The 21,058-nt window shown below is 32.2% G+C and overlaps 1 protein-coding gene across 5 annotated transcripts in view; it reads right to left on the bottom strand.

The window, feature by feature from the left end:
* Positions 1 to 10,047: 10,047 nt before the first annotated feature.
* The window catches only part of ohgt (E3 ubiquitin ligase component cereblon), a 70,146-nt gene continuing 59,135 nt past the window's right edge, over positions 10,048 to 21,058 (bottom strand). For all 5 annotated transcript variants that reach the window (XM_087406796.1, XM_011064014.2, XM_087406797.1 and 2 more), the window contains 4 exons: positions 12,228 to 12,480; positions 12,005 to 12,150; positions 11,720 to 11,916; positions 10,048 to 11,622 (listed from right to left, as the gene is read on the bottom strand). In XM_087406796.1, the coding sequence (XP_087262922.1) occupies positions 11,469 to 11,622; positions 11,720 to 11,916; positions 12,005 to 12,150; positions 12,228 to 12,480 (750 nt within the window). In that variant the 3' untranslated portion in view covers positions 10,048 to 11,468. The remainder of the gene's footprint in view (positions 11,623 to 11,719; positions 11,917 to 12,004; positions 12,151 to 12,227; positions 12,481 to 21,058) is intronic.

Genomic DNA, 21,058 nt, shown 5'->3' with positions numbered 1-21,058 from the left:
GTTTTTAATCAGAATAGCTATGACTCGAGTTGAGAGAAGTGCTATCGGCACATACACAATCGAAACTCCGAATACGAAACTCACGGTCAGGAGAGAGATACATTTCACAGAAAACTATGATATCATAAGTTTCCGTTAATTTCTCAATATCTCTTTTATTACTTAGAGCACCTCTACAATTCCAATAAACGACGCGTAGTCCTCTAGAAACAGTGTTATTAATTGGGGTTATGTTGGTCATTGTGGTTGGGGCATTGTGATTAGAATTGGTTGGAAGATCCTGAAGCGCTTCACGGAGAGTGTGTATGCCCGCTTGAATTTGTGTGTCTCTTAACGATGGAGGAATTATGCCAGAAAAGTGGTTGATGAGAGAGATTAGTGCGTTGAGAAAAGTGGTCTCCGATTGCGAGTCAATTACCATAAGCGAGGTTGAGAGAAATAGAGGGGGGGAAATGAATTGTAGTCGGGGTTGGGGGTGGGTGGGATGTAAGGGAAGGCTGGTTTATAGAAATAGGAGAGGGTAGGGAGTAGGATGGATAATAGGAGGAAGTGAAGGGGGTCTAGGGGGGAGATCAGAAGTTGTGAGAGGGTCATAGGGACTCTCATTAGCTGAGATGGGAACAGGTCTTCCATTGGGGGCGAAGAGGAATGAGTTGTGCAAATTTCGGATTTCGTTCCAAGAGTGGAGAGGAGGGGCCGTAACCCGGTCAGTGATGGCTCGCTACTAAGGTAAATTGTTATCGTTTTGAGATTTATTGAAAGGATTATTGAAGGGAATAGTCGCAGGAGCCCGGTTGGAAGACTGCATAGGAGTTAGGGGATGAGAGGCAGAGGGTGTGGGTTAGTCATCCGGTAATCGGCTGAGCAGTGTATAAGGATTGTTATCAAAAAAGGGGTATATATGGATCCTCGCTCTGGGATCGAGTGTCTGAGCCAGAAGGCGGGAGCGATGAGGGAGGAAAGGAAAAGCACTGGGAGATGATGAGTTTAAGAGAGAATATGAAGAATCTGAGGGCCCGGCGTAGCCCAGTTTAAAACGGGCGTCCGCGTAAGAAATATTCTCAATTGCGGCCATAGCGTAGATCTGTTTTTGCTTAATATAAAGGAGACAAGACGGAGAAAAGGGAAAGTATTTTTGATGGCAGTTACAACAGGTAGAGAGTTACAGGAGATAGATTAGCATGGGGGCAATCCTTAGAGGATTCATGCCGTGTGTTTCCGCAACGAGGGCAGCGAGATGCGCTTTTACAATCTGCACTAATGTGTCCGTATCTAAGGCAAGTAAAACAAAATCGAATTCGCGAAACATAGAGGAGGACTGGGAAACGGACGCAAAAATAATACCAAGTGAGATAAACTTTGACCAGCGAATAAGGATAGTGCGAGAAGGTACATTCCTAGTTTCGTTCCCCTCTTTGATTCTTCGATTGAGTCGTTTAGCAGAAATAATTTTATATGGCGATTCAAAGTTATTCAGAATCTCTTCGTCGGAAATGTCTGCGGGGACTTTCTTAATCAGACCCGTTCTCATGTCTCGGAATGCAGGAATAAATGCTGTAAGATTATTTTCTTTCAAGATAGGATGGGTGGGTAATCGCGTTAGCTGATTCTGCTTTTTTAAAAGACGCAATGGTGCACCACCCTTAGCTCTTAACTTCTAAGATCTCATGGTTGGAAGCTTTATGTAAAACGCGACTAACATTTAGTGCATTGATTCTTTCGTCTGAAATCTCCGAAACGCGGCAGAAATGAATAACGTAAGGGTGAGTTGATATGTTGATATTTGACAGAGAAGCTGCTCGAAATTAGAGGGAGGGGAGAGAGCCTGCATTTTCTTAGCGGAAGCATTGGAGGCTTTCTTATCAACACGACTCTTAAGAGATTTTTTTGGAATCGCTAGGACCCGAGATATTGATCTTGTCGGATGGGATATCGATTTCCATAATTTCCATATGGGGAGAAGGACATGACGGATCGGAAGAGGATTTATCGGCTAACACAGCGAAGCGATTAATAGGTGTAATAGTCGAAGGATGTAGAGATGCTTGTCGACAAGCGCTCTGAGGCGTTTGTCTTTCATGCAAAGAGATTCCAGGGAACGCGATCGGAATAAAGCTACATCTTTGTGAGCATTCGAGGCGGTTGAGCCGTTATTTACACACATGTTCGCACGTAATACGGCGAGCGGGGATGCGAGTGAGGAGAAGACTTGTTCTTCTTACCTTTATTCTTGCGGGAAACCATTCCTGAATCCAGGACGGGAACAACTGACAGTAACAATATATTGGGTCATCTAAAAAGTATCCGCGGTACTTTGTCACTAAATATATGACCATCACACATCTAGTGACAAAAAACCGCGGATACTTTTTAGATGACCCAATATTTGATTTGGTCCACAGATCCTTCCATTAGAAATAGTCCACTGTATTAGGATCCGTTAGAACGCAATCAAAAAACGCTGTTAGATCAGAAAGCGGCAAGTTCACTGAAGAACGACAAGGGGGATTCCCCGTGGGGATGCCCCCAGGATCGGGGAGGTTTTCGTCCGTACGCATATAAACCCCAATGCACAAAAACAAAAGCCATCAAAATATGTAGGGAAAAGAATGGAGTGACGGAAAAAAACGTAATTGTCTATAAAATCACAAAAGAATATGCAAAGCACAGTATGATGCAACACACAACACGCAAGCGCAATCTCGGAAGGATAGGAAACGTCCGTCCAATACGAGAGCTCGCACGAGAATGTTGCGTCCTAGCGACTGCCACATGACTGCAACAACTGGGATTACCACCAACCGAGTCACGTCATCTATCATCTATCAGAACATGATATGGTTCCGTTAGAACAGTTATATCCGCTTTGCTTTCTATCATTTTCTGTAATAGGTCTTTCGCCTGCCTGGCGTGATTTAAATTGATTTGAAGAATACGAAGCATTTCGACGTAATTATTTCTTCATAATTTATTATATAGGCGATGCTCCACTCCGTAAAATCCCTGTTTTTTCGCTCCTTTCGCATTATAGCTGAAGATTAACTTTAAAAAAACAAAGAAGTTAATAGTATAAGATCTTAATGGCCCGAGAATGTTCAACAATAAGGATTTTAGTTGAATAGGTATTATAGAGCCTGTAATAAGAGAGTCGCCAACATGACACGTGACTCGAATCGCGCGCTGATTGGCTTGGTGCGGAATCAATATATATTAGATGTATAACTTTGCTTCCGTTTTTTTCCGAAATTCAAGGCTTTATTGTAAAAAACTGGTTATACATTTATGATTCAAAGTATTGTTATCGCTGGCCGCTACTTTCTTTCATCTTTCGGGCAGCGTACGAATGCCGCGTCGAAAAAACTGGTCATCTTTTGAGGCGATCCACGAATCGATCCAATTTTTGACTTCTTCATAAGACCGAAAGTCAGCCAGGCCATGTGCCATTGATCGAAACAAATGATAGTCAGAGAGAGCAACGTGAAGAATACGGCGGGTAAGGTAGAACTTCCCATTTCAACGTTTCCAAGTATGTCTTGACCACTTTCGCACCATGGGGTCGAGCATTGTCATGCTGCAAAATCACTTTATCGTGTCTCTCGTTGTATTGCGGCCATTTGTCTTTCAATGTTCGGCTCAAACGCATCAATTGCGTTCGATACCGATCGCCTGTGATTGTTTCAGTTGATTTTAACAGCTCATAATACACTACGCCGAGCTGGTCCCACTAAATACAGAGCATAACCTTGGAGTCATGAATATTCGATTTGGCCGTCGAAACATGTGGAAACATGGCCGGGAACTCCCCATGATTTTCTTGGGGTTTATCGTAATGAACCCATTTTTCATCCCCAGTCACAATGCGATGCAGAAATCCCTTCCGTCTTTGCCTTTCAAGCAGCTGTTCACAAGCAAACCAACGCCTTTCAACATCTCTCGGCTTCAACTCGTACGGCACCCAATTTCCTTGCTTCTGAATCATTCCCATGGCTTTGAGACGTTTTGAAATGGCTGATTGAGTCACTCCTAATGATCGTGCCAATTCTTTTTGATTTTGACAAGAGTCTTGATCAAGTAATGCCTCTAATTCTGCATCTTCGAAAACCTTCTCTCTTCCACCGCTATGCCGGTCTTCGACGTCAAAATCACCGTTCTTGAAGCGTTGAAACCACTCACGACACGTTCTTTCACTAATAGCGGCCTCATCATAAGTATTTGAGAGCATTCGATGAGCCTCAGCCGCAGATTTCTTCGTATTGAAGCAGAAAATTAAAACCTCTCGCAAATGACGAGAATTTGGCTCGTAAACATTTCGCTGACATTTTTCAATCGAGAATAATTTTATGATGCAGACACAAATCGATTAATGTTCCTATGGGATTATGTTGACAGATGCCCAAGTTTATTGTATGACGTCTATGATCTATTTATTTCGACCACCACTTACCGCTAAAGCCATCTATAGGAAAAGCGGAAGCAAAGTTATACACCTAATAGTTTTCAGGAAAGGTTAGCTGTTATCAACTATTACGGCTTGAAAATAAAACAGTGCATTAATCATAGTGTTGAATTTTATTTCTCTTCTTTAGTAAGTGTTTCCATATGTCATATTTAATTGTTTAAACCTTAAAATAGTGTCAATATTAATTTTTGTTTTAGATTTTTGGTAGAATAATGTATTACAAAAATTAAAAAGGACCCGGGAAAAAATGTTTCATATATAATTATATATTGTAAAATTATTATACATGCAATTACATATATTATAATTATATATAAACATAGACATATTTTATATATAAATATATATACATATATATATATAATACGTCTACATATATAACATTTTTTCTCGGGGAGGTTATAAAGCTCAAAATATTTCTTTTTTACAGAAATAATAATCAGATGTGCCGTACTGTGCAGCTTATTGTTGTAACAGCAGTCACGTGTCATGTTGTCGACTATCTTATTATAGGTTCTCTAGAAAGTACTTAATATATATATATATATATATATATATATATATATATATATATATATATATATATATACACATATATATATGTTATATATATATATATATATGTTATATATATATATATATATATATGTTATATATATATATATATATATATATATATAATTCCACCGCCTCATTAAGTACCTTCTAGAGAACCTATAATATGTGTGTGTGTGTATGTGTGTGTGTGTGTGTGTGTGTGTGTGTGTGTGTGTGTGTGTACGAAGGCAAATCAATAAGTACCCGTGTTAGTAATGAAGACGCAAGCTTTTCACAAAAATTTTTTTTTATTTTTCAACGTAATCCCCTTTTAGAAGGATACATTTTTTCCAACGCTTCTACTACTTTTTTAACCCCTCAGAAAAATACGATTTGTCGCTACAAAATAGCTTCTGTTTCGGCGATGACCTCTTCGACATGAATTTCTTTCCACCGAGCCATTTTTTCAAGTTTGGAAACAAGAAGTCACAGGGGGCTAAATCCGGAAAGTACGATGGATGCGGCAGCAATTCGTAGCGCAATTCGACCAATTTGACTGTGGCGACTGCGGAGGAGTGAGCCGGTGCATTGTGAGCAATCGCGGCCCCATCGGGCCGACAGCTTTTTCATTCTCAAGTTATCATGCAAAATAATAAGATAGGAAACAAGACCGTTTATATTAAATAACATTACAATCCGAAACGCCACTACGGTCTAAGAATTAAGATGTTGAACTAATATATATATTATTCAAACGAATGAATTATTATAATTTCAGAAATAATAATTACGTGTCGATATGGTTGTCGACATTAACGCAATTAATCTGAAATGTAATAATCCCCCCAAAATTCCCAAATTAATCTTAAAAAACTGTAATAAACTTATTGCGAAAAAATATTGCCTCGGCCGGGAGTCGAACCCGGATCTCTTGCATTCCGTGCGAGCGTCCTGAGCCTTTAGACTACCGAGACCTTAGCAATAATTTTTCGCAATAACCGATATGTATCGAGAGTAACGCATTATTTCAGCGCGCGTTTATAAACAATAAGATAGGAAACAAGATGGCGCTTCGGATTGTAATGTTATTTAATATAAACGGTCTTGTTACACGATGGTAATGCCAACTTGCATCAACAACGTCGTCTGTCTTGAAACACAGGTACTTATTGATTTGCCTACGTGTGTGTGTGTGTGTGTGTGTGTGTGTGTGTGTGTGTGTATATATATATATATATATATATATATATATATATATATATATACACAGTGCGACAAATATGTTCCTGGATACGAACCACATCTCAGCAACCAGTGGCGACATCTGTGCGTTGAAACATGCATTTTAAAGGTTGAACATTTTGCTATCATCTGTCAAAGTTTCATTCATTTTGACATATAACGAAGATATGACAGTTCATGTTAAACAAGATTTTGGTCGAGGTAGAAATTTTAATATGAAACAAAGAGCAGTGATTAAATTTAACGCAAAACTTGGTAAAAGTGCATCAGAAACATTCCGATCGATGCAACAAGTTTACGGCAGTCAATGTCTAGATCGTACAGCTGTTTTTGAGTGGCATAAGCGTTTTTTGGAAGGCTGAGAGACCCTTGAAGATGATAAAAAATCAGGACGGCCAATTTTGGTTCGAACACCCGAAATGATCGAAAAAGTGATTTTGTTGCAAACGATCGCAATGCATCACTAAAAATGATGGAGGAGGCTTTAAATATCAGTAGAGAAACGATTCGAACCATATTACATGAAGATTTGAGTAAAACGAAGGTTTGTGCCAAGTTTGTTCCACACACATTAAGAAGCGATCAAATATCAGCGAGAATCAATTATTCCAGAGACATCGTTGCAGCCGCAGAAAATAATCCAAACTTCCTAAAATCAATTGTTACGGGTGATGAAACATGGTGCTTTCAATATGATCCAGAAATTAAGCGTCAAAGTGTGGAATGGAAGTCAAAAAATTCACTACAAGCAAAAAAAGTACGAAAAGTTCCATCAAAAATCAAGACAATGCTCATCACATTCTTTGATAGCAAAGGTATTATCCACAAAGAGTTTGTTCCAACTGGCCAAACAATTACTGATGCATTATCTCGAAGTTTTAAAGCGATTGATGGGCAGAATTCATCGTATTTGCCCCGAATATCGTGATCCAGAAAATTGGTCTTTGTTGCATGATAATGCACCGAGTCACACTTCATTGATTGTCCGTCAATGTTTGGCTCGAAATCGAGTCTCTGTGTTAAACCATCCACCGTATTCATCTGATTTGGCCCTCGACTTCTCATTATTCCCAAAATTGAAATGGAAATTGAAAGGACGCTTTTTTGATGACATTCCGACCATCCAATCAGCTTCTACACAGGCACTAGAGGCAATTCCGCAAACTGAACTAGAATATGCATTTGAATCACTATTGAATCGCTGTAACAAGTGTATTGAAGCCAGAAAATATTTTGAATAATAAAACCAAAAAATATGCATATTGTTGTTTCAATTATGATTTTCAGGCCCTGTCCGGGAACATATTTGTCGCACTATGTATATATATATATATATATATATATATATATATATATATATATCGGGACATGGAGAGATGAGCGGTACGTGGATGGAGCGAGAACCGCGGAGAGAGCGAAAAAGCGAGAGATAGGAAGAAGACAAAAGGTATAAAGAAAGACTAAGTAATTAGAGTTTGATAACAAGTAGTAACCAGTTGGAATTAATTGGAATTATTTAGACATATCAAAATTAGTAAATAAATTATTCGCGAATCTTTATTGTATTAGGAGTGATTAGGTGTGATTTAGTTTTAAGGATTTTTTCTCAAAATCTTATTTAAAAAAACATATCACGTAAACGTTCAATAATTGTTGTACGATCAACATTTAATTCTTTGACAAGTTCTGAAGTGGATTGTGCTGGATTTTCGTCCAATAATGCAAATCTGCATTTTCCAGCTTTTGTCGTTATTGAAATCACCACTTTTGAATCGACGGAACCAATATTCACGTCTTCATTGATATCACCATAAATTTTTATCAGAATTTTATGATCTTCAATCGCTGTTTTCTTCTGATTAAAAAACAAAAACAACGCATGCTCCTTAGGAAGCTCCATTTATTAAATGGTATAAACACAATGTTTACTGTGTCTATTGTTAGTATCATGGAGTAATATTAAAGCATTAAGAAATATAGCTGTGATTGGAATGTTTTCGACACATAATACCATCACTTGCAAAACATTCAAAACTAAACCACATTCCTAATATCTGACATTTGGAGTGATCTGGTTAAAATAATAAAATTAGAAAGTGTGTACGAAAACATATTTATTTCGAATCTAAATCTACAATAGTTACCAATAAAATATAACTAAATTAAGTTAAAAAGTTAAGAGTCTAAAATATAACTACAATAAATTAAGTTAAAATTAATTAACTTTTAACATTACTCAACCCTGATGATATGATCTTCAACGGAATTATGAACAGTCAAAGTCAAAATATTCTTTTTATTTAATCCGCGATAAGTCACTAACAAAAATTCTTATGGTCGATTTCTTCATCTCTAAATGACTTCATCCATGAGATATATTTCAAATATGGATAAACGACATATCTGAGAGATATCTGAGAAATATCTGGAGGATATCTCACGGATAAAGTTATCGAAATAAAGAAATTGGTCATTAGAAATATTTTTAAAAAACAATTTCATAGAAAAAAAAACATTTTAAACGCTTAAGGCTAATTTTACAATGTGCTCTTTGTTTCCTATTTCTTGCTGTTTGTTTTTGTTTGTCTCTTGCTTTTTTGGTCAAGAAGACAAACAGCAAGAAACAGAAAACAAACAGCACATTGTAGAATTAACCTTAAGCTTTCACGTTAGAACGTCGAAAATTTTTTTAGGCACGTAATAGATCCAGTAAGAAAAAAATTTTCCATTATGTCCAGCTCATAGTTTTCTGTGTGTAAAAATTATGAAATTCAAAAATTCATAAGTTTTAATAATAAATAAATCATGAATTTTTGCGCTCACTTAATAATAATCTATATATATAACTCATATCATTATTAATATAATAATTATTCTTTGCATATACAAAGTATTTTTACAAATCATTCTATTGTTCAAGTGCAACTAATTAAATTACAAATAAATCGTATAGGTACATTTTATACATTAAGCATAGTAAATGATTTCTTTCATATTAATATGTTAAATAAGTTTTTAAGAGAATTTTCAGAAAAAATATATTATCTCCAAATGGTCATGCATAATAATTATTCATAATTAAAAAATAATACAATCAAATTTGTTCTATTCTTAGCATTTTTAACTTCCTTATTTGTATAGAATCTTTTTTTGTTCTTTTTTATTATGATACATTTACAACTTAATATGTTAATAGAACTATATGTTAATAGAATGAAAATCTGTACATAATGGAGACGTTGTACATACATCATTGATAATAGAATGAAAATTAATGGCCAATTTCTTCACCTCTAAGTAAGTTGTCGATAACTTTAACCAAGAGATATCTTCTAGATATCTTTCAAGTATCTCATTTATTCATAAGATATTTGGGGGATATCTTGTGTATAAAATTATCTAAAGATGAAGAAATTGGTTAAGATTTGGCTCGTATTTTAAATATATATATATATATGTATATATATATATATATATAGGGTGTCCCATTTTAAATAATGCATTAAGATTTCTCGAGTATTTACTGATTCTTTAATATGATTGGTTCTTGCCTTTAGTGCTTTGCTGGATCTAAGTGTAGGAACTAATCATATTGAAGAATCACTAAGCACTGATTAGTTTCTCTACTAAACACAGACTGTGCGTATGTATTAGGTGTTGGAATTAATTCGTAGCGTTTTACAAGTGATGGGAAGTACTTTCATTAATGTATTTTTTAATGCTCATGTGAAATAAATAACATTCTTTCATTAAAAAACGCTACGAATTAATTCCAACACCTAATATGTATAGCTAATACTTCACATGTCTTATATTTTAAAGAATCTTTATTTATCTTCGCCTTTAAAACTGTGTTAAATGATTTTCGAGAGTCGAAGACTTTCTTACAAACAAAAATCGCAATTTTTATAAAATATAATCTTTTAATTTATAAACCAATTAATGTTAATCTTTCGTTTTGAAAATAATATGTATATTGTATCGATATATAAAAAAATAATATATTGCGCAATAGTAATATAGTATATAAATATGATGTACTGAAGAATATCTAAATTAAATCTTTATAAGATGGCTTTAATGTATAAACAATTCAAATAAAGAGCATACAGCCACATCACAGGATATTGTTAGCGAATGTCATTTATTAAAAATTTTGACGTTAAAAAAATATGTAAATCTAAACATTTTGATTAAATTTCAACCATTATCAATAGTTAAAACCATATTAAAAGATATTACAAATTTGCGCTGAAAGTTTCTACAAATTCTAATGTTAAAAAATATAAATCTAAACGTTTTGGTCAAATTTCGACCATCATCAATAGTTAAAAAACTATATTAAAAGATATTACAAATTTGCGTTGAAAGTTTCTACAAAACACAGATAGTCTTCAATTTCTTATGTTAATCGAATACAAGATGTTACAAATTAAAATCAAATGAATAAATTAATCTAGTAACAAACTCAATGGCTTTGGGAATTAGCGCTGTAGAAAGTGCGCGATAAATATTAATTACCTTAACATTTAGTTAAGTATCTGACTTTTTTAATTAAAAAAGAGAAATCTGTAATATAAGGATATTTTATCAATTTGACTAATAAAGAATTTGAAAACAGTATCAAAAAAACATTTGATTTTAAAAATAGTAGTAATATTAATTCCCGAAATGAATAAATTAATCTAACTCAATGGAAATTAGCGCTGTAGAAAGTGCGATAAATATTAACAATGTTAACGTTTAGTCAAGTACCTGACTTTTTTAATTAGAACAACTAGTTACAAAATTTTAATAATTGCTCGTAAACATATTTCGGCTAATTTTTTTTATAAAAAAGAGAATCTGTAACATAAGGATATTAATATCAATGTGACTAACGAAGAATTTGAAGACAATGTCAAAAAAATATTCAGTTTTAATTTGTAACATCTTGCATTATTTTATTTCGATTAACATAAGAAATTGGAAACAGTCTATATTTTATAGAAACTTTTAGCGCAAATTTGTAATATTTTTTAATATTTTAACTTTATTGATGATAATCAAAACTTAACTAAAACGTTTAGATCTATATATAGTTTTTAACGTCAGAATTGTAAATAAATGACATTCGCTAACAATACCCTGCGACGTGGCTGTACGCTGTTTGTTTGAATCGAAGAATATCCATCTAGTAACTGCTAAGACAATTATAATGCTTAATGTATATTAATGTTTAATCCTCTGTTTATTTCTTTTTCTTAATTTTTAAATCTTTATTTTTCAAGCTTCTACGTGTTAATCCCCAAAATTCTTTGGGCCTTAAATTACTTTGAACTGCTGTGAACTTCCAACCAACGTGATGACGACAACCTTTACAGATAGCTATTGTCCATGCATATCTAAAATGATATAGTTATTACTGTTATTAGAAATAAAACAAAACTCGCGCATGATTATGCGCATATGTTCCTGATATACTACAATGTCGCATTTTACCCTGGAAACCAGCTATACTCAGTCGAAGGATCCGAATTGTTAAGTACAACTCCTTGAACATGATAAAAAGTTATAGTTTCATGTATAACACCACCAGGATTGACATAAGTACCCTGTGGACCTTCTTTATTCATCGGGAACATATGTGACTGCCTCCCAATAAAGGATTCACAATTAACGCATACGTATATCTTATCCTTCAAATCACAGATGTTTATATTAAAAGCGATATATAAAAAATGCACATAGTCTAATTATTATAGTATGATATTATTTTATATGTACCTCTACAAGATACTTTATTTCTCTTTGTAATCGAGAAATAGCACAGTCATAAGTTAACAACGTGAGTCTTTCATTGTGATCCATTAAGATATTTTGTGCGACCCAAAAGGACAAATCTATAGGATTTTTGGGTACACTACCACCTCCTAAAATGTAAATTGTAATTTAAAAAATTGTGATAAATATTAAAATATAATTTTATTTATACACTTACAACACTTACTAGTTTCAAGAAATTGCAGATGCTGACGTATTCTAAAAGAAAGTCTTATAGGATCGTACTGTCTATAAACCCAAGCTGGCCAAGCAGTCACTGCAGCGTCCAAGTTTTCTATTCTTTCCTGCTTTTTCATATCTTCTTCAGAATCGACAGAAATTCTTAAATGATCTAATGAAGCTAAGCGTTGGTCCAAAAACGGTGGCTCAAGTGTTATCTCTGGTAATACTTTAACATTGGCCGAAATTTTATTGTTATCCTGATTATAAGAAGTATCAAATTGTTATAAACAATTTATAATGAGCAGCGTATTGTAAAATATATAATTAAAATAATATTAAAAAGTTTCTTCGTATTTTTTAATTCAAAATTGTATATACAATATCTTCAAAAATGAACAAAATTTTAATTTAAAAAAAGAAAGCTTGAAATCTCTACTTTCGAAAGATTACTATATTTTTTAAGTTTCTGTGAGTTTGATAATTTTTACATTTAAAAAACTACGACCTGAAAAAGATGAAAAATTTTCTTTTCACTTTGGGGGCCTCTCACATGCTCAAAAAAAATTTACGAAAATGTTCAATTATCTATCGTGAAAGCTTGAAGCTTTCCTTACAAAATCATTTTTTAAAAATGTTCTTATTTTTGTTTCCTGATTTTTTGTTCCTGAGTTATTCGCGAGTTAAGTAAAGAAGCATTCTGATCTTTGATTGCTCATAACTCCAAAAATCATCATACCGCAATTTAAAAAACAGATTCTTACAGCTGAAACTTTGCTCTAGCGATTGATATAATTGTAACGAAAATTTTGCAACAAATGAAAAAAAATTTTTGTAAATAAATTTTTTTAAATACGAAGAAACTTTTCCCTGACCTAATATACAGTCACGGATAAAATTGAGTGACATTTATTTATTTTATATAAAAATATTGTAATTTCATCAATTTTCCCAATTTCTTATTTTTCTACTTTATATTATAGTTTGTATGTCATCAATAAATTTGGCTAGTAGTTTTATAGAATAAAACTATAAACTATAAAATATGTGATTTATTTCAAGTAATGATTATTAACTATAATAGAATGAAAACAATGTGGACAAAATTAAGTAATAAAAGATACATTTTCATATTTTTCATATTTCACACTTTTTATTTTAGCTCTAATATTTTATATTTCCTCCTTTAGCTTTAATAATCGCTTGTAATCACCTAGGAATATTAGTCACTAAAAGTTCAATCTTATCCTTCGTTATATGTATACTGATCGTTGTAAGCTATCGAAAAATATGGCTTTATTTGATCTGTTGATAATCGGTATTTTTTTATCGAGTATGGCCCACAAGCTCTCAATGAGGTTCAAGTCCGGATTTTGCGGAGACCAATCTAAAACTTCTATTCCGAAATCTTCGAGAAATTTTATGGTTTTCTTGGATTTGTGTATGGGAGCATTGTCTTGTTGGAAGACAAAATCGTTAGCAATATCCATTTTTTTCTATTGATTCCTCCAAATTTTCATTAATGAGGTCGATATATCGCTCAGTGTTAATGATTCTATCGAGCAAACTAAATTTCTAACTTTAGACCAAAAGAAGCAATCCCACATCATAATGGAACCTCCTCCGTATTTTACAATTTGCGAGATGAATTTTTGTCCGAATGCTTTATTTGATTTTCTCCAAACTCTTTATCTTTTTTTCTTTACCAAACAATTCAAATTTACTTTCGTCACTCCATACACCTTTTTTCCAGAACGAAATAGGCATATTAATGTATTTTTTGACAAAGTTTAAACATTTTAGCTTATTCAAGTCAGTAATGAATTTTCGCAACGGAATGCGACTGTGCAAATTTGCAACTTTCGATCTAGATACCGTCCTTTCTGATACATTTAAATTAAATCTGTCAATTATTTCACAACGTGTGTTGGTTCTATTCGGCATTTTCTCACAATGCTTTTATCAAGACGTTGTGTAGTACACCATTTACGACTATAACCTTTTAAATTAGTCGTAGTGTTAAGTTTTATATACTTATCCGAATTTTTGCGACAGCACTTTTTGAAATATGATATTTCTTAGTAATGTATCTATAACTGAGTCCTTCTCGACAGTCCCAAATGACTAATTCTCGGATTTGTAGCGAAATTTCTTTCCGCGCCGCGGTTTTCCATTTTTGAAAATACACTGATCAGTGGAACGAGATATTGAAAGAGTACTGAAATTCAAAACATTCCAGATTATATAATGTAAACAAGAAACATTTATGACCCTGATTTCGATCGATAAAGCAGTGTCCACTCAATTTTGTCCATATTGTTTTGTTGTATTCTAGTTTATAGTAATCTTTATTTGAAAGAAATCGTTATTCTATAAAATTGCTAGCCAAATTTATTGATGACAATACAACTATAATATAATAAATAGGAAAATAAGAAATTGATTAGGAAAATTGATTAAAATTACAATACTTTTATATAAAATAAATAAGGGCCCATTCAATTTTATCCACGACTGCATTATCTAAAATTAAAATCATATAATATCGTATACTTGAAAATACCAAAATTATTAAATCTTTGCTTATTCAATGATTATTCTTATGTGTAGTTCAATTATTTTGAAAATACAACTTTTATAAAAAAAAAAGGATTTGCAATATTTACATAATTAAATATATTTGATTAATTGGTCAAATAAATATATTTAATCATTTCTGAAGACGAAAAAGTTTCTGTCATCGAAACATTTCCACTGAACAAGACGCCGTAAAAAAAATCGTATCGAGACAAATTGTCGAGATAAAGCAATATTTAAGCGACACTGGCGTAAACGTAGAATCAGAACATAAACAAAATATAGACAAAGCTGTATTTTGCAAGTTCAGAATAAATGTGCGGAGTATACTTCGTCATGGAATTTTTTGGTGAGCGACTGTATAGTCACCCATTGTAATGCAAGTGGCGTCTTATGGAGAGTGACTATAATCGCCTGTCATAACAAAAAGGATTAATTATGTAAATATTACACAAATTTTAACTCCATTAGAAGAATCGTTCACATGATCAAATGCAGAATTACTCGGAGTTTGCCAATTGCGCCTACATTCACAATAATAGCATTTAAATTTTAATTTTTCTTATGCTGAATGTAATACCATGAAGATGGCTGAAAAGAGCAACCGAAACGTCGGAAGAATATGCACAGATGAAGAATAAAGAAGAACATACATTAATAATAACTATGTATAAGCACTTAATTGCCTGATTTTTATTGTAATATTGTTTTTAATAATGAGAGCTCGATTAATCTATACCATCAAATTTTAATTCCTTTTAAAATAATAATTAAAGGACTCCAAATAATTATAAACAATAAATAACAACAACAGGGGCTGGAAGTGAGTACGAAAAATGGTGCGCAAATCAACAAAATACCAATTTTAATAATAAGAAATCAATGGCCGGTATTCATAGTCAATTCTTATATTCAAGATCATCTTAAGTTCAGTTTAAGTATTCTTCAGATGTTACCAGATGTGACCAATCAGAGGGCCGCATTAGCGTCTTAAGACATTACTTAAGACGGTCTTGAAATAAGAATTGACTATGAATATCGGCCTATATGAACGTTTCGACTCTAGATTCGAGCCGTCTTCAGCAATTTTATAATTAAAGAGTAAAATTATATAGGATAGCCGCATTTACATCATCAAAGAACATAATATAGAAAAGGCCATTTTTTGCCCACTAAAGTGTAAAACAGTAGTAAATCTTATAGATTTCAACCTGAACACGATGATGCTATTAGTTTTCATTGAAACGGGGAACATCGCCATTTTTCGAGTTAAAGTCCTATATTTCATCCTCTCTGTAATACATGATTTTCAATAAGAGTGGATTATTTCATGTGAAACTTAGTATGCGAAGGTTCCTAATATTGTTAAACGGAAATTTAATAAATAAGATGAATTCGAAATAAAGGATCCAAAATGGTGGATGCCATTTGGCCATTTTTTGCTGTCTATGAACCGCTCTCAGCCGGGCCTAAATTTTACATGTTATATAATTATTAATATAAAACGAAAATTTTCTTTCCATGCAAGGTACCACAAACTCACCTTACTTATGACGAGAAAAGATGCTCTAAACAGTAAAATTTTTGGATCGTAAACAATTAAGCCAGTGCTCTGTTACGAGCACGAGACATCACAATATAAAATAAAAGATTCTACAACTGTCTTCTGACCAACTTTATTCAATGATGTAAGCTTACAGACCAGCAAGCAAAGACAGTTTTAAATGTTGTAAATACGGCTTACGAAATTAGATTGATTCAAACGGAGCTAAAAGGATCTTGACTTCGACGAAAAGAGGTAGAGTTCTCTATCAACCTTAACCAATAACGTGAGATTTTTCGAGTAACAAAAATATACGTGAAAGGAAACTAAGGAATGTGTCGATGACTCAAGAATCCGTTCAGACATGGATCATAAAATAATTGTAAGATTGAATAATTGTAAGATTTCAAAAGGGCACTTAAGGGTAGATAAAAAAAAAAGATTAAAAGACAAAAAAGGATAAGTAAAGCTAGTAAGATGAACAACCGAAAATAAGGTTGTCAAGAATATTTAGGAAGGCATGAGTAGAAAAATTTTATGTTAATTACGTGATTCAACAATAATTACGTGGCACGTAACACTTTCTCCCTTAAACTGAACATCCTTCTAGATCTGACAAAATTTATGTTCTTATAATCTAGGAAAACTTAGTTTATGATAATATATAATAGAAGCTTAATCTAATGAAACATTGAGTACAATGTTTTCGGTTTACAATGCATTGAAAAAATATTAGTTGAATAAAATTAGAACTTAAATCTATGATCTTAACTATGCTAATAATACCGTTAATACTAACCTTAGTAGTAAATGTATATGTGTTGAGTAAATGTATACTCCGCATGTACTCAACAATGCTATGCTAAATTGGAAAGTTGGCTATTACGTGAACGAGATCGCCATTTCGTTATTTCTTTCGAGTTGTTGTGTTTGATAATTTTGTGAAAATTCGATAGTTTCCATAGCTATCGTTTAGTGAAAGTAACTACTTGTCGTGGTTCATTTAACGGTCGTGAGTTACGAATATTATTATTATTATTCTAATATATTACTATTCTAGTATTATTATTAAAACACTTATAAAAATATTGAACGCATCCCTCCTTTGATACACAACAAAACTTAAAAATACTAATACATTTACCTATAAATGAACATTTCGTAGTTATGTATAGAATAATTAAGCCAGCAATAATGTGTGTATATATATATATATATATATATATATATATATATAGCAATATTATATAATAAAACCAACCCATAATGTTATGACATAAAGTCTGAGTACGATGATGCTTGCTTAATTCTCTTCTGCTTCTTTATAAATTTCGTCTAAACCAATGCTCGCTATTCTTAGTACATGAATATCTAGATTAGGTGTTTTACCAATATTTAATAAGTGGATATCTGAGATATTTATATTTCGTTCTTTAAGGTCTTCGCATAATTTACTAATATTAAGTTTAACGTCGGGAATATAATCTTTTTCGACAGTATTAATAACGCTGATAGTTTGACTACGTAACAATGCATTATCAGAAATAGCATCACAATTCGCAGAAAGCCTAATAAGCCCGGTTGAATACAATTGTGTTAGTCGCGACTTATTGTCATTACATAAAATATGAAGAGTCTCGTTTCGAGAAGCTGTATATAACCAAAAATTCGTTTTCAATTGATACCAAACAATGTTATGGATTCTCATGACTCGAACATCACATTCTTTTAATATGTTCTCCAACTTTGCTGACTTTAATAATTCTGATTCACAATTATAAATCGCAGAAATTTGATATAGCAAGTCCATTTGTCTACAAATCATTACATCATTAATTTTCTTGCACTGAGCTATATCGTATCTATTAAGTGAGTATATATATATATATATATATATATATATATATATATATATATATGTATATATATATATATATATATATATATATGTATATATATATATATATATATATATATATATATATATATATATATATATATAGTTGTTTGTCTAAGACCTAAGTAAGTATAAGTAGGGTTTATGAATGCATAAATGCCCCTCTCGCTTTGCTTGATTAGTAACGGAATTACATGATATAATATGAAGTTATTTTGTTCAATTAAATCTATGTTATTTTAAGAACATAGATTAAACGATGATTCTAATAAAATATATTTATATCGCTAATGTCGATTAGGTTAGTGAATTGATCAGGTTCCAGAGGTACAAGCAACTGCTTATTGTTTATTGCAAAACGAGTTTCTTTCAAATTATAGAACAATTCTTTAGGTGTAAGTATTTTAGAATGGACTAACCTTCGGCGTGCCAATAAAATAGCATCTGTTAGAATTTCCAATTCTATTGCATATTCAAGCATCATTTCTGAGCACTCTATTAGATAAGAATTGGTCAAACTGTTTAATTGTACTTCAGTTACCTTTTCTCCATCTTCTAACATAAGACTGTAGAATTGCCTTAAATTAAAATCTATTTCTTATAAAATCTATTTAAACTTATTATTATTTGCTTCGAAAGCGTTCGAAAAATTGCCTATTGCTGCCTGAATAATACTTATTTGTTTTTTATATAAATTTGTCAATTGTTTTGAATTGTCGTACACAAGGTTTATTTGTTCATTATAATAATTGGCATCGGATGTGTCTAGTACCAAAGAGAATTTTCGCTATTTGACCAACAAAAAGACGCCTCGCTTGGATCTTTGGTTATTATTCAATTCTTTATTAGTAGATCTACCTGTTAAATCACTGATTATTTCTCTATTAGTTTTCAAACTTCTCAGTCTTCGTTTTAAACGTTCTAATTCCTGCAATCCAGAACACAGTATATTTTTGTACTTGCTATAACATAAAATCTCGATTTTATCTATATAAAATTTCAATATTTTCTCCTTTTCCTCTAGCGACTTAAAATTAACGTAATTTATAAATTTCCAGTGGTCTCTAAAAATATGCAAGTCCGCTAAATTTTCAAAATATACTCCAGCCAAACGCTCAAATGGTTGATTAATAAATGTTTCTACTGATTCGGTATTAATCACCCGTATTATCCTGCAAAGGAAAATATGCACGCTTTAATTTATTAATATGTAAAGTTTGATTACGCCTCCCTTTTGATTTCATAATTATCACTTATTTGGCGAATTACTTCAAAAGATCCATCGTATTGATCAGTTAATTTCTTACTACCCTTTCTAATCGTTTCATGCAAAACGTAAACAGAATCTCCCGGATCTAATATCAGAGATTTTATACGTACTGTTTTGAAAATGCCTTAGTTTTGAGAATTTCTTTTGCATACTTTTTAAAATAAGACAGTCTATCGATTAAGTTCGCGAGAAATTCTTCATGTGTCATACCTTGACATGGTTCGGAAAGTGTTGAGGATAACCGTGATCTACGATCGAATATTAATTCGTAGGGAGATATTTTCGTTTCCTCATGATAATATGTATTATATGAAAACATAATGGCGTCCAGAAATGAGTCCCTATTATCATGTTGTGAGTTAACAAAAGGCTAAGTACTCGGCTAATACATGATGAGAGCGTTCCAAGGATCCATTTGATTGTAGATGGTAAACGCTAGTTTTAACTTGTTTTATTTTAAAAATTCTAGCAACTTCTTTTATCATTTCTCTAGATATATTACTACCTTGATCAGAGAACAATTTCGCAGGTGCACCAAAAGTATAAATGAATTTATTAATAATTGTATCAGCTATTGTAGTGCTATTAGTATCTAATAATGGATATGCAAAATTTCAGCTGGTCTTATTAATAAATATTTATTTCCATTCCTTGTTTCCGGCAATGGTCCAACAATATCTATTGCAACTTTTTGAAATGCTTCGTTTGGCGTGTCCGTAATTAGCATCGGAGTTTTTGTTTTTTCGCGAACTAATTTTCGTTTTTGACAATCATGACAAGATTTGACAATATTTTTAACATCCTGTTTCATGCCGTCCCATGAATAATATTATTGAATACGTTTTAAACTTTTAGTAATACCTTTATGATCGTCAATTTTTGAACTGTATGTCTTTAAGGATATCTTGTTTTATATTTGAGTCAATCTTAGTTGGGATAGACTCGAGTAAAAATACTTGTATTGGTCTTTACAAATATATTTAATCATTTGAGTTATTTTCGGTTTACTAATAATGTTTTCTATGGCTATTGATATTATTTTTTGATTATGTGAAATAACATATTTTATACATTCTTTTAATTTAATTAAACAATTAAATATTGTTTCTAGATTTATAGATTCCTGTTTATTTTCCTTCGTAATAAGACTTATTTCGATTAAATGCTTTTTCTTTATTAATATTATAGTGTAAGTGTCAAATTTTCTGCTTTATTCCCGTCATTTTTTGATAAAGTAATTTTAATTTTTGGGGATGAACTTGTTTCCGTTACAAGTAGTCCTTTAATTTTTCCTCAAATTTGTGGAGTTATATTTGTGTCTTCCATAATGAATCATTCAATGCGTGTTGCAAAAATAAACTATAACTAAGAATTTCATCATTACTAGTTGAGGCTTTTATTTATAAAATTGATATTTGTGCTATTCTAGAAAGAGCATCCGCATTAGTGTTTTCCTTCTTTAAACTTCCTCTAATTTTAATAATCATACTCCTCTAATTTTAATCGCCAACGCATTAATCGAGATGATGGATCTTTAACGTTAAAAAACCA

The sequence above is a fragment of the Acromyrmex echinatior genome, chromosome 6 (genome assembly GCF_024713525.1).
Source record: "Acromyrmex echinatior isolate Ae372 chromosome 6, ASM2471352v2, whole genome shotgun sequence".
Taxonomy (NCBI): Eukaryota; Metazoa; Arthropoda; class Insecta; order Hymenoptera; family Formicidae; genus Acromyrmex; species Acromyrmex echinatior.
This window is presented reverse-complemented; position numbering and strand designations above follow the sequence as displayed.